At 54.1% G+C, this 14,787-nt stretch overlaps 1 protein-coding gene across 4 annotated transcripts in view; it reads right to left on the bottom strand.

The window, feature by feature from the left end:
* SYNJ2 (synaptojanin 2) overlaps positions 1-14,787 on the bottom strand; it is a 108,025-nt gene that overhangs the window by 32,553 nt on the left and 60,685 nt on the right. For all 4 annotated transcript variants that reach the window (XM_043457025.1, XM_043457026.1, XM_043457023.1 and 1 more), the window contains exons 6-14: positions 13,947-14,008; positions 11,642-11,738; positions 9,063-9,235; positions 8,600-8,681; positions 7,852-8,001; positions 7,571-7,736; positions 3,804-3,995; positions 2,362-2,446; positions 1,370-1,510 (exon numbers count right to left, since the gene is read on the bottom strand). In XM_043457025.1, coding sequence (XP_043312960.1) covers positions 1,370-1,510; positions 2,362-2,446; positions 3,804-3,995; positions 7,571-7,736; positions 7,852-8,001; positions 8,600-8,681; positions 9,063-9,235; positions 11,642-11,738; positions 13,947-14,008 — 1,148 coding nt within the window. The remainder of the gene's footprint in view (positions 1-1,369; positions 1,511-2,361; positions 2,447-3,803; positions 3,996-7,570; positions 7,737-7,851; positions 8,002-8,599; positions 8,682-9,062; positions 9,236-11,641; positions 11,739-13,946; positions 14,009-14,787) is intronic.

The following is a 14,787-nucleotide window of genomic DNA, read 5'->3' as shown; positions in this document are numbered from 1 at the left end:
CACCCCACGAAGCACCTGGGAGTTGAATCACCTCCCCCACCACCTGTTTCCGGTCTCCCGGCTACAGCAGAAGCAGCCACAGCCTCCGACACAGCTTTTCTGCAAAGTACAGGAGGGCCCCTCAGATAATCAACATATGTTTAAGAAACAGGAGCCGTCCAGTTATCTGTGCTGGACTGGTGCGGGGGGGGTGGCTTCCAAGCAGTGGCCTGCTGGTGTTAAGATGCTGACTTACAATGCATGCAAGTGAGTGCGTGGGTCCACAGGACCACGGAGCCTCCACCTGCTCCCTGGGACTGGTGCCCGACAGACAAGGTGTGGGGCTAGCCTGCCAGCAAGGGTGCGAGCTCACCCAGCTCGAGGCTGGAGGGCCATGGGGCCAAGGACACCGGGGTCGGGACCTCAGCGGGCACCTGGGAAACCCGGAGCCCCTCGGCATGGATCCCTTCCTCGTGTTCTGTCTCTGATCCCGACCCCAGCCGCAGCCTTGCTCTAACCGTAACCGACCTTCACCCAGTCCCTGTGGACACTGCCAGGCTGTCACAGCAACCACGAACCATAAAGCTTCCCAAAGGTCACGGAAGAGATTATTAGGAACACAGAGCATTTTGCTCTCTAGGTGCTGCCCTGGGCAGTCTGTGGTCCTTGACCTCCGAGGAGATGCACAACCAGTGTGACCCTATTGGGTTCAGGGGTCAGGCCAGCTCAATGCCGGGTATCGGCAAAGAGAAAGACTGGTGGGGATTCTAACAACATGAGTGAGACCAGGGAGCAAGGGAAGGCTATGAGACAGCTGAGGGAGAAGGGGAGTTTCTCCCCACCTTAAAACACACATGCATGCATGCATGCACACACACACACACACACACACACACACACGCCCTTTCCTAAAAGACATCCTGTTCCAAGGCTTTTCCCCTTACGACATTCACAAAGCTGTCACTTTGGAGACTGAGGGATGGGGTGAGTTTCTGCCCACACATCTTTTGAAATGTAGAATTCTTTTGAAAAGAGACAACAACTCATTTCCTGATGAGTTACCCAGCCCTAGGTCAGAGATTTCCTGTCTAACACTGTGGCAAGGAACTCCTTCCCTGGGCCCAACTGAGCCTGGCTGACAGCGATGGTGAAACGCTCCTCCTAAAAGGGTCTGGCTTCCTGAGCTAGAAGTTCCCATGAGGCTTTATAAACGCTAGACAATATTCTATTCAGCCTGGTTTTTCCCCGGGGGATGTGTTACATTTGACTAAAATAATGGCAGGTCCTGATTCCTGCTGCAGGAAGTGGGGGGGTGGGGTGGGGGTGGGAAGGAAGTCGGAATAAAACAACCCTGGGTTCCCCCATCTGTCCGTAAATGAAATGTTCTCACCTGACGAAGGGGACGTGGTACGGGCGCACAAAGATGTAAAGACAGACGCCCACCAGCTGTGCCGAAGTCAAGAGAATGTACCGATGAGAGCGCGAGATGGCTTTCTGGAGCTGCTCACCCCACATCTTCCTGTTGGTGGTACTGGAGAAGAGAAAGCAACGATGCTATTCAGTTAGCTGGACGCAGGATCTCCCACCTGGAGACTCCTCCAGCCCTGAGCTGGTTCCTTTTTACCAAACTGACGTCGTAGCACTTGCACCCCTGCATTGGTGCCCTGTGAGCCTCAATCCCTATAGTGGACTATCCGCGTATCTCTGGTTGTGTTCCGCACATCCCCTCTACCCCTGCCACCTGCCACCCAGCACAGGGCCTTACTCATAAGACCTCCACGTGTGCGTGCTAAGTCACTTCAGTCTTGTCCGACTCTTTGTGACCCCACGGACTATATGTAGCCCGCCAGGCTCCTCTGTCTGTGGGATTCTCCAGGCAAGGATATACTGGAGTGGGTTGCCATTTCCTCCTCCAGGGGAATCATCTTGGACCAAGGATCAAATCAGAGTTTCTTAGGTCTCCTGCATTGGCAGGTGGGTTCTTTACCACTAGACCTCCGAAGAACCAGGTTTTATTATTAGTTCAGAAAGTGCCTTACAATGGACTAGGAACGAGAGAGTCCAGCTGAGTTCATACCAAATGCTAATCCAGTGGTTTTCTTTCCTTTCTAGGGGTTTCTTACACCTTGCCCTCTCTTACCTTTCCCCAGGAAATGTGAGTCAGTCCCCGCCCAGCCCAGCCACGCCCTTGGGGCTCAGACACGCAGCAGGCAGTGGCAGCCTGATGACTCAAAGCTCCAGGCCAGGCAGCGGCAGCTCCCGAAGCACGGAGCCTCCCCCACCCTTCCATTCCCTCAATCGGAACGCAGGCAGCAGCACCAAGGGTCGCAGGTTAGCGGCCGCCCTGGCTCAGGACCTTACACCCCAGGCCGGGCCGCCCACCTGGCGTTGACGATGTTCCCCGCACTCAGCTCCACCATCTCTTCGAACCCCACGGCAAATATGTCAGCCGGGCTGCCGCTGTCATCTGCAGAACAAGCAGAAGACAGAGGAAATCAGACCCGCAGGGGCGGTGTGGGCCAGCGCCCTGTGGCCTGGGAAAGCCCTCCCGGCCACAGGTGAACACACGCCCACCTCCCTCCAGCTCCCACAGTGCACACGGCCCTCCCCTGCCTGCATCCCAGGAACATCGCTGACCTCTCTGTGGCTTGCTCTGCAAAAGGGACGGTTTAACGGTCACCCTGAAGGGTGGTCGTGAAGTCAGAGGACACATGGAAAATTCCTGGACTCACAACTTCCATGCCAGCAGACCTGCCTGCCCCCCATCCACCACCCACTACGCCCGAAGCTCCCGGGGGGTGGGGGGCACTGGCACAAGCCTGCGTGGCCCTCAGTACTCTCACAGCCCTGGGCCAGCCCCTCTGGGTTAATGTCCGACTGTGGTCCTCTCCCAGGGGGCTGGTGTCCTGGGGGTCAGGGGATGGACCTGTTCTGATGAAGTCTGCCCGAGAAATGCTGGTTTACAGACCGCAGAGCTAGCAGAGGGGCTTCTCATCAGCTCTTTGTTCAGCTCTTCATTCCCTCTAATGGGGGGCCTTTGGTAAACAGACACCCTGGGGCCACCTGCCACATCCCTCTCAACGAGCCATCCCTGTGACTCCGAGCCGTGTCCCTGCAGTATCCTGCCCCCCGCCCCATGCAGACAGGCCACGGACCGTGGGAACGGGGCTCTGGGCTCTGATCATCTTCAAGGTACATTAGTGCAGCTCCCCACCTGCCCCCAGCACTGCACACAGCAGGCAGGGAACCGGCCCACGAGGCTTTCCAGAACCCATATGAGCAGGAGAAAAGTCAAAGGCCTAGATAAATGGCCGACTCTTGGAGAAAAAGCATGCGTTTGGATCCTGACCTCTAAGGCCATTAAATATTACCTTGCATGACATAGGATAAAAGGTGAGGTGTCCAACCTCGCCATTATTTTATTCTTAAAAGGGGACACAACTGCTTCGTGACTGCTCAAGCAGACATGTGTCAACACGGGGGGTCTGGGAAAATGCAGGGATGTGTGTCCTGGGTCAGGGCGTGGGCCCAGCCTGGCATCTCACTCACTTATTACAGCCCAAAGGCTCTAGTTATCGAAACCGAAAAAGTGCAAAATCCACATGTGAAGAGAAAAGCGAGATTCACCGCTTGGGTAACCCTTCCAAACATTTGGAAAGGGAAAGGTGCCACGTATGTAACTTGCCAGACATCTTCTGGAAAGTCAGACCACAGCGATTGCTAAACGTTCTGAGGAGCGAGAAGGCCAAGTACCCGACTGCCCACCTGTGGGCGAGGTCCGCGAGGGGGGTCTACACTGGTCACCCTGACCCGGCCACACTCACCAGGGGGTCCGGCGACTCGGCAGAGCGAGGGTGCATCCAGCAGCCAGTCGGCCAGCTCGGCCGTGCCCAGCAGGTTACTCTTGAACTGCTTCCCGCCGTTCACATTCCAGGTGCCCACAGCCACGCGCACCGGCTTGAAATTCGTGAACTCCGACTGGCGCTCCGACATGGCTCTCAGAATCTTGGGAGTCACTATCGGGGGGCACAGAAAGGGCATGTCTGGCTGCACCCTGATCCTCATGCATTTCCCCCGCACCCCCAGAAACCCAGCCAGGCCTGCTGCCGGAAAGGGATGCCGAGGCCATCCACAGGGATCAGTGGCCGTGCCTTATGAGGATGAGGCTAAATCCCACCATGAGCAGAGCACCTCCCTGAGGTCGTTCTGCCGCAAGGTCCCCTCCACACCCTTCCCCCAGCAGAGCTACACGGGCTGTGACGTCAGGTCACAGGGACGCGCATCCTCCGCGGTCACTCCACGATTCCATGGGAATTTCATCAACGGGCTCCCTGCAGCTTCCCGCACAGAACTACGGCTCTGACACCCACCTTTGCATTCTCCCCCTTCCAGTCCAAGCACCAGCAGCGGTTTGTTGTACCCCAGACTCAAGCCTTTTAAAAACCATTACTCTGAACCCAGTCCATCCTCTAGATGGCCAAAATATATTCCATTTTTTAAACCGGGCACTTAACCCAAATCTCCATCACATACACTTTGCTATGAAATGAGACGCAGTGTACTACCCAGAGTTTCTTTCCACTTGTCCTGAGGTGGCCTTGTCTCCAGGGTTGACACGAACATCACCTTGGCTATCAGAAGCCAAATAGGAATCTCCCCAGTAATGGAGGAATAAAAGCTGAAAAGGGGTGTGAAGCCATTTTCAGCATGGGCAAACTAATTTTTCAAAAACTCTAAAAATTTCTAAGACAAGAGTTATACACCTTTATAAGGAAAACTGCTAGGTTTCCCCTCCTTTTCCATGAACCCTATAATGTTTTACAGGCTCTAGGAAAGTGGTCCCCAACCTTTTTGGCATCAGGGACCAGTTTTCGTGGAAGAGAGTTTTTCCATGGACCAGGGCAGGAATGGGGTGGAGTGGTTTCAGGATGACTCAAGTGCATTACATTTATTGTGCACTTTATTTCTATTATTGTTAGATTAGCCCCACCTCATATCATTAGGCATTAGATCCCGGAGGTTGGGGACCCCTGCTCTAGGAGAGAGTGAAAGTGTTAGTCGTTCAGTCGTGTCCATCTCTTTGCGACCCCACGGACTGCAGCCCACTGGGCTGCTCTGTCCGTGGGATTCTCCAGGCAAGAATACTGGAGTGGGTTGCCATGCCCTTCTCCAGAGGATCTTCTTGATCCAGGAATCGAAACCCGGGTCTCCTGCATTGCAAGCAGATTCTTTACATCTGTGCAACCAGGGAAGCCCTAGGAGGTAAGAAGCCACTAAAGAAACCCCCAACTCACTTTTATGTGGAATCTTCAACACATCCCCACACACGTGCCTACAGACATATACAAACTTTAAGAAAAAATGAACTCACAGATGCAGAGAACAGTTGCCAGAGGCTGGGGTGGAAGTAAGGGGCAGTGAATCAAGGTGGTCAAAAGGTACGAACTTCTAGCTATAAAATAAGAAGCCTGGGGATGTGATGTACAGAGCGATGATTGTAGCTAACAGCAGTGTATTATACATTCGAAACGTGCTGAGAGTAGATCTTAAAAATACTCATCACAAGTAAAAAAAAAACTTTTGTAACTATCTGTGGTGATGGACGTGAACTAGGATTATCATCGTGATGACCAACCTAGACAGAATATTAAAAAGAAGAGACATTACTTTGTCCACAAAGGTCCGTCTAGTCAAGGCTATGGTTTTTCCAGTAGTCCTCTATGGATGTGAGAGTTGGACTATAAAGAAAGCTGAGCGCCAAAGAATTGATGCTTTTGAACTGTGGTGTTGGAGAAGACTCTTGAGAGTGCCTTGGACTGCAAGGAGATCCAACCAGTCCATCCTAAAGCAGATCAGTCCTCGGTGTTCATTAGAAGGACTGATGTTGAAGATGAAACTCCAATACTTTGGCCACCTGATGCGAAGAGCTGACTCATTGGAAAAGACCCTGATGCTGGGAAAGATTGAGGGCAGGAGGAGAAGGGGATGACAGAGGATGAGATGGTTGGATGGCACCTCTGACTCGATGGACATGGGTTTGGGTAAACTCTGGGAGTTGGAGATGGACATGGAGGCCTGGCGTGCTGCAGTTCATGGGGTCGCAAGGAGTCGGACACGACTGAGCGACTGAACTGAACTGAGTTCGCAACACATACAAATAGCAAATCATTATGTTATACACCTGAAACTAATATGTCAAGTATAACTAATTGAAAAAAAAAGAAAGAAAGAAAGAAACCTCTAGCTACTGAGGGAACCGTGACAGTCCTGTCCCTAAGCGTGGAAGGTAGCCTACCTACTGGAAGATTTCTAGGGTCCCGGGTCATAACAGAAACAGGAGGCTACCCTCAGGGGAGAGTCCCTACAAATGACATGTGGCAATGGGACCAAGAACGCTTTCTAGCTGAGAAAGATCCCTGGAGTAAGTTAACATTCAAAGACATCAGTTCCTGGGGAGCCCACTCTCTCTCTCCCAGGCTCTCGGTTTAGAAAACAGTCCAAACTAACAAAGAAGGAGCGTGAGTACTTCCATGAGTCCAGAAGAACAGGCTCCTGGGAACCAGAGTGACAGCTGGTACCATGTAAACAATTTTATCTTCTGTATATTGTGGAGCTCGACCTTCAGGGTGGGGAGGGACCGCTCCTCCTGGGGTTAAGCCAGTTCTCAGACTCAGCCAGAGCCTGTTCCGTGCACACAGCCAGTCCTGAGCTGCGCCTCCTCTTTCCGGCCCCCACTCCCTGGAGGCGATGTCCTCCCAGGAAGGAGATCCAACCAGTCCACCCTAAAGAAAATTCACCCTGAATATTCATTGGAAGGACTGATGCTGAAGCTGAAGCTCCAATACTTAGGCTACCTGATGCAAAGAGCTGACTCACTGGAAAAGACCCTGATGCTGGGAAAGACTGAGGGCAGGAGGAGAAGGGGGCAACAGAGGATGAGGTGGTTGGATGGCATCACAGACTCAATGGACATGAGTCTGAGCAAACTTGGAGATAATGAAGGATAGGGAAGCCTGGTGTGCTGCAGTCCATGGGACTGCAGAGTCAGACACAACTGAGCAACTGAACATCATCATCCCTGGACCAGGTACCATCCACGTAGAGCCCATGACTGTAGCCCAAAGCGCCACAGAGTTACTCCAGCCAGCTAGTGCCACACTGTCTACCCTGCCCAGCTTTTCCTATGAAAACCCCAAAAACAACCACGGCTTAAGCGCCCTTCTGCCTCCTGACCACCCTGGGGTTCTCTATGTGGCCTCGCGCAGCATCTCCAGGACTTGCGAGATAAATGACTATGTTCTCCTGAGCCTCTCCTCAGCCTCAGCTTGCAGCTGCACCTGGCTGAGCATCTCACACAAAACACGGCAGCTGGCCGCTTAGATCAGCTGGTCAGAACGTGAGATGGGTCAAGCTGGGGTCAAGGGTCAGATTCTGAGCACAGAAGCTCGCTTGCTCAGGGGCTGCCAGCCACATGTCATCTAGGATTATGTGAGGGTAGCCAGGCTGGCTGGACCCGCCGCATGCCCTCCGGATGGCAGGGCAGCCAGACGCGTACAACCCCCCCAGTTCCAGGCGAGTGGGAGCCCCTCACCCAGCAGGGCCGGGTTGTCCAGCAGCATCCTCCCTTTGTCCGCAGACTCCTCGCTGTAGACGTCCCCGACCAGCAGCAGCTTGATGGCCTCCTGCTTCACCCCGTCAAAGAAGTTGGACTGGATCGTGCGAGACACGGACCGGGCCCCGTCCTTCAACTTGCCCACCTGCCACCGGCCAGACGACAGACAGACAAACAGACAGCCGTGAGAGGGGCCTGCGTGGGCCTGCGTGGGCCCGCACCCGCCCGCCCGCCCACCACCCCCGGGGGCCTGGCCCTACCTTGGCCTTCCCCTCCAGGGCCCGGCTGCCCGTGAACATCTTGCTCAGGCTGTGCCCGTTCAGAGACCACATGGCCTTGAAGGACTCCACGAAGCGGTCAGCGATGGGCCTTGAGTTCAGCCCGAGACTCTCAAGCTGTAGATGGAGGACCTGGGAGAGGCAAAGGGGCCAGCGGTCACTGACATCCCCCCCAGAAGCTGCCCACGGCGCCATCCGGCTGTGAATTCCTACTCAGTGATTGAGGGGCTGACTCTGTGCCCTCACCCCCCTCGCAGCAGAGGATGGGGCTTCCTGCCACGGTCCATCCGACTTCATCTACACCACCCAGCCCTCCCCTGAGACCCTCAGCAAGCAGGACAGCCAAGGCTGGATGGTGGGCATCACTGACCCCACGCCTCCTCCCAGCAGGGAGCCAGAAGAGGTCATCCGGGCAGCAGGGTGCAAACCCAGCCTCACCTTCAGGCAGCCTTACTCTGCCTTCATCCATGGAAAGGTCCACAACAATCCCCACACCCTATCTTTTCTCCAGGTGTCATCTGTGGACCACTGTGTCTCGGGTGCCTTCCAAAGAGCGTGTGAAAGGCCCATCACATCACTAGCCACCTGGCCACTTGGTGAGACCCCTCTCTAGATGCCGGGCACATGGCTGTCCCCTCCCCACGGTGACCACAAGAGCCCACAAGGGTGCTGAGGCCAGCCCATCCCCTTGACGGCCCAGGACAGGTCACAGATGGCCCGAGAGACAGACCTCGAGGGCGATGAAGCTTTGCACCGCGTTGGTTCGGTCCAGGCAGTCGAGACAGTTCATCCGCAAAGTGCCTTTCTGGAAACTTAGGAAACCAAAGGATATGAGTTACAAGTTGTGCTGGAAGAAGCCGTGGCTGTGGCACAGTGGCCTGTGGGGCTGCAGGCCCCCAAGGAAACTCATCAAGAGAGGACCCCTCACCTCCTGCCTGGTCGCCCACCGCCACCGAGAGCCCACGCCTGCAGCCCGGAGTCACCGGCATGACGCAGATAAGCGGATTCTAGGCTGCCTGCCCGGCTCTGTCTTTCCCATGGAAACCTCAGTGGAGGCTCCCCGACGGTACACGTCACAGGTCTGCCCACCGGCGGAAGCAGGAGCAGCGAGGTTGGGGGCGGTGCGTTCCCGGGAGAGGCCCGCCCCTTGGCCAGCCCACCCAGCGGGAGGACAGGACACGGCTGAGACTCACCGGGGACTTACATTCTCGCCCCTGGTGAACACGTCAAAGTCATCCCAGTGCAGCTTCAAGTGGGGCCGCAGGAGGTTCTCCAATTTCTCGAGCTTCCCGCCTTTGGCAAACTGATGGAAGTCAAAGTTGATCATAGGCGTGTCGCCGGCGTGGCAGGAAGCCCAGAGCAGCTTCTGAAAGGGGATGGGAGAGGGTGGCAGGGCATCTGATCACTTAACCGCATCACTCAGCAGGGCCCGGGGGCTCGGCCTGAAGGGTTAGGTGGGACCAGGTGGTTTACCAGCCCGGACCCGGAAAGGGCAGCACAGAACATGACCCCGAGGACGAAACCACAAAGCACGTCTCGCCTGCAGAAGGGCCGGAGGTCCACCTCGGATGGAAGACAGCCAGAATGTGGCTCTGTGGCTCTGCAACTCTGCCCTGTGCCTCCTCGGGGCAGCCCGGGGCCCAGCAGGGACATCACCTCCCACAGGGCTCTCCGGAGGGCGCCCGCGGGGAAGGACAGCTTCGTTCTGCAGGGCCCGCAGTGCCTGGCACCCCAGGACCTGGGGCAGTGAAGCAGGTTGCAGAGCTCATAATCCAGCTCCCATTGCCCTGGTAACCAGTCCCACCCCTACAAGCCAAGCCTCCAGGAGGTTCCTCCAGGCCATCTGGGGGTGAGGGGAGGTCTGGCCCAGTGAAACCCCAGGGTGGAGGAGACAGGGGCTCAGGGCCTCCCGAGGCTTGGATCCCACAGATGAGCCGGACTGATGGTGGAGCCAGAGGTGGGGAAGCACGCAGGTGGGTGCCGGGCAAAGGTCTGCCCTCCACATCAGGTACCCCAGCGCTCTCACCAGGCAGCCCTGGGGGCCAAGGATGACGCGCTGCCATCCCAGGGCACCCTCCCGTGTGACCAGACTTGTCCACCATGTGCCCAGCCAGAGTCTAGTCCTTAAAGGGCTGGAAGGGCTTCGGGCGGTCTGGTCCCTACGACTCTGAGGGCCTGTCCCCCACACGTTAGATGCAAATCAACACACAACCATCGATATCAAGAAGGTCTTGCTGTGAGGTCATCAGCTGACCCAAAGCAGGCATGCTTGGTGGCTTCATGAGCTGAAGTGCCTTGTCCCCTGTGGCCTGAAAGCCACGGGACACAGACCAGCTGCTGGTGCACGGACCTCAGCGTGGTGGAATCGACAGGCTGCCGAGGGAACTCCTTTGATGTAACTCCAGTGGGGACCGTGACCCAGGCTCTCCAGGTAGTGTCTGCCTCTCAGCTCCTCCCTGCTCAGAAGCCTGGCCTCCTGCACTGGGTCCCAGGTCTGCTGTCGTCATTTGCCTTTCTGGCCCAGGGGGCCACCAGCTGCTAGGGTCAGCTAAGACCACCTTCTCCCCAAAATCGAGGCACAAAGGGGGAAAGATTCTTCAGGGTTTTTTTTTTCCCCCTTCTTCTATCTTAAAATAAGCTGCCAACACTGCTGCCAAGATGGATGGGAGGGGAGATACTTGTCGAGCTTGTTGCCCATAGCAACAAACCAAACAGGAAAAGCAGGTCTGGCCAAGTGAAACTGGCCACCAGAAAGTCTGCTTCAAGCACGGGGCTTCCCCAAGCAGCGGGAAAGGCACACCCAGTGGATTCAGCTTCCACTGGCCAGGGGCCAGGACCACAGGGGACACGCTTCCTGTGAAGTGAGGGCTGACTTCACACTCTCCATAAGGGGCTTCCCTGAGCTCTGAACAACCACAGGGTTTTTTCCTTTCCCATCCAGCAGGGGACACAGGCTGAAAGGACTGTGTAAGCCCACAGCCCACTCGGTCCAGAGAAGGCTGAATGCACAAGGGGGCACTGGGGACAGGGAGAGATGCTAGGAGGTGGGTGGAGCCTTCTGCTCATGGCCCCCTCCCCATCCAGGGCTTCTCGCTGCATCTTCTGGGGGGCGGGGAGGGGGGACCTGTGCCAAAAGCCACAGGGAGTCCACAGAGAGCTGGGGACAGTGAGCAGCTTCGGGGAGGCAGGCCAAACAAGGCTGGATGACGACTCGAAGGCTCCAAGTTCACAGGAGGAAATTATGTTAGGCTGCTCACATTAAACCCAGCAAGGGCTCTGAAGAGCTACCTAGGCACAAGTGTCCTGCGGGTGTTTGTGTGGACTTGCCAGGAGGTGTGGGCCAGTGGCTGGGCCCGCCCGCCAAGGGAGGAGGGGACCCCAGTTCCCCGAGGGGGTCAGGGATGCACAGGGTGGAGCCCAAACATACACGTGCATGCATGTATGCGTGTACGCGTGTGTATGTTCGTCCAAGAGAGATGGGGAAAGGCCCGGCCGTGCTGAGTCCTCAATGACCCAGTGGGGAGAAAAGGCAGCTGGAGCCAGGAGATGCTCTGTTCTCCTTCTGAGCAGATTCACCCAACCATGGCTTCACGAAAATTAAACTTCATTCATCAGGAGCCCAGATCACTTAATGCTGAAGCTCTGATGGAAAAAAAATCTCCCCAAACATGGGAGAGCAGGCCGCTATCTCCAGTCCCCAAGGAAGCCCACCCTGAGCAGGGTACCCCCCACCCCCTCTCCCTGCCTCGCCCCAGGGCGGGGAGCCAGTTACCTTGAAGGCCCTGTTGAGCACTTCCTCTCCACCTCTGCTGCCCAGCAGGTTCACGACCACCTGCTTCCCGTATTGCTCCTTCAGAAGCACCATATGCCTGCAACAGAGCAGGACAGTCCGTGATGCCCCGCCCCTGGGGCACACATTGACCCCGCCCTCAAGGGCCCCGGCTAGGCACTAGCGGTCCAGGATGAGCTGGCCCCAGGAAAGGCAGCGGCCGAGAGGAACAGCAGATCAGATTTCTGAACACGCGTGGGGTAAGACAAGGATACGCCGGACTTCTATACGGTACCCCCCGTAAATCCAGAACTGCTAACCTGCCTCTCATCAACAGAGCCTCATAAATGCAATGTGCTTATCTCCAAAGTTAATCTATTTCACCTGGTACTTCCTCAAATCTAGAAAAACCGGTAGGGAAGCCATCAACCTCGGGGCCCAGTCTTTTCATCTAAGTGCTGCATTTCATGATGTTTAACCTCAGCAAGAAGGTTATAAGAAAATTTCCATCTTTAGGAAAATTCTTTGCATATCAGAGACTATTACACATATATTGAAATAGTAGGGGGAGACTCCAATATTCTTACCACCAGCTATTGTAAAGTAACTATAATTTTACTAATGTTAGAAATAGCTAAATGTAGCTTTTTAAAAAAATAGGGAAAAGACATAATGCAAAAAACAGACGTAAAACTGATTTAGTAATGCAATCTTTACATCTGAAACTAGAAAAAAACTGGAAGACAACACAGGACAATGTTAAAAGTGGTGGAATTTTATGTGCTTTTAGATTCTTTTCTTCTTTAAACAGTTTTGCATTTTGCCAGTGTCTACAATAACATTTCTCTCATAAATGGAATATCTTAAAGTTAATCATCAGAAAAGAACCATTTTGAAAAAAAAAAAAGAACCATTTTGGCCCCACAAGCAGGAAAAAAACAACAACACAAAAAACCTGTCTTACTAGCTCTGAGGGACAACACCGCAGAGAAGAACAAGGATTTGAAAGTGGGCAGTCTATGTTGCTCTGCAGATGGCTGATGATAAGCCTGCCTGCTCATCTTCAGATGAGCTTCTGTCTCCGTGGGGAGGAATTCTCCCAGGGCCATGGTCCTGGCAACCCTGCCTTGCTGCAGTCCCTCCCCCAGGAAGATGCAGGGCTGGATCAGATCTGGGTGATGGAAGCCTTTGCAGAAGCCAGCAGGCTGCGCCCCGCCCCTGAAGACAGGCGGCCCTGGGGGGCAGGTGCTGGAAGAACAGGACATGCGTGGCCTGGCTACTCTGGGCTCTGTGGTTCCTCCTGTCCAGAGAAGGTGCGTCCTGGTCTGAGGTCTGACATGCGGAGTTGGAGCAAGGCCTGCTCAGGTGAGGAGTAATATGCTAATTGGGGGACACAGGTGGGCTGGTGTTATCAATTTTAAGATAAAGAAGAAGGCTGCAAGCCAATTTAAAGCCCAAATGAAGCTTCAGGTAGCATGATTAGAACACTTAAAAAATTACTTTGAAAATTATTCTTATAGCCATTAAGATCATTTTAAAATTAGCATTCAGAGTAAAAACAACATATATTTTAAGAAGCTAATAACTTTCAAGTACAAATTACCAAGAGTTCAGGTTAGTGATGGCTTTTCTTAAGCTAGCTGAAAAATAGGAAGCACGCAATGATCCAATCTGTGTTTTAAAAAATTAACTATGTGTGATCCAGAATTGAGAAGGGGATGACAGAGGATGAGATGGTTGGATGGCATCACCGTCTCAACAGACACGAGTTTGAGCAAGTTTCAGGAGTTGGTGACGGACAGGGAAGCCTGGTGTGCTGTTGTCCATGGGGTCACAAAGAGTTGGACATGACTGAGCAACTGAATTGAACCAGAATTTCTTCTAGAATGACACATAAAAACTAACAGTGGGAATTGCGAGTTGAGCACTTCTGCCTTTTCCCTTATACCTTTCTATACCATGACTTTGTAAAGCCTCGGAATACATTACTTCAAAAACAAAAGGAAACTGGCTTAGAAATACCCTATAATTTAGATGATCCCTTATTAACTAGGACAAATAGATAAGAGCGTCACTGCAAAAGAATGGATAAAACGATTGCAAAGTGTTACCTGAGCAATTTATTAATGAACCTGCAGGGAAACCTGAGAGCAAGGAAAACATCCCATTTTGTAAACTGCCTTTTGGCAAAAAGAACCAGAATGAAAGGCAGATTCAGAGTACAGATTTGGGGTCTCCCCCTTCTGGCCACTCCCTGGCCCCCAGTCCCACCGTCTGATAGGAGGAAGGATGGACTTGACGACCCTACCTGTCGAAGGCAGGGGCGCTGGCCTCCAGGCCTCTGCTGAGTCTCAGATGATGGGAGCCAACCTAAATCAAAGAGAGACGACGCTAGTGATTCCTCTGGCCCAGGACGCAATAGCCTTTCCATTCGCCCTCCACCACCAGCCAGGCCAGAGCAGCAGCCCCTCGGCCCCTCCGTGGTCCGTCTGTAGCTCAGGACGGCCAGGCCCTGAACCCAAGTCTGGCTCTGTTCTGGCCCCATCCTAAGTGCCGCATGGACCACGTCGGCTGGACTCATCCACAGAAAACAGACCACGAGGCCCATGGTGGATCCACAAACCTTTCCATGGGGCAGAGATGCAGCCCAGCCAACCGGGAGAGAGAAACCAGCCTCCAGACTCGTCTGCGAGGCCAGGCACCTTGACTGCCCCTCAAATCTGAGCTGTCATAACTACCCGCAAACGAATCTGCCTTACTGTCTAGAACTACTTAGTTCACACTGGCAGCTTAAAACGCAAACTTGAAACTAGGCAGTTATTGGTGGAGGGCCTCTGTCGCTGGACAAATCTAAGACAACCTGATGTGGAACAGTGTTAAGGACAGTAGTGGATTATAACCTGATGAATAGAACAGGAATCCAGGAACATCTACAAAGGCGAGCTGGCTGGCTGGCTGGATGAGTGGATGGATAGATGGATGCGGGCAGGTGGATGGGGAGGTGGCCGCCTGGCGGGATGGCTAGTGGGGATGGATAGAAGGGAGGGTTTTTACAGCAAATACCAACCAATAAACACAGAGGGAGTGATGGGAAATCATCACCTTATAACCATCCCAGGAAAAAACTGTTCGGCAAAAATCATCCATTG

Source organism: Cervus canadensis, chromosome 33, assembly GCF_019320065.1.
Source record: "Cervus canadensis isolate Bull #8, Minnesota chromosome 33, ASM1932006v1, whole genome shotgun sequence".
Lineage (NCBI taxonomy): Eukaryota > Metazoa > Chordata > Mammalia > Artiodactyla > Cervidae > Cervus > Cervus canadensis.
Note: the sequence above shows the minus strand (reverse complement) of the source record. Positions and strands in the feature narration are given on the sequence as shown.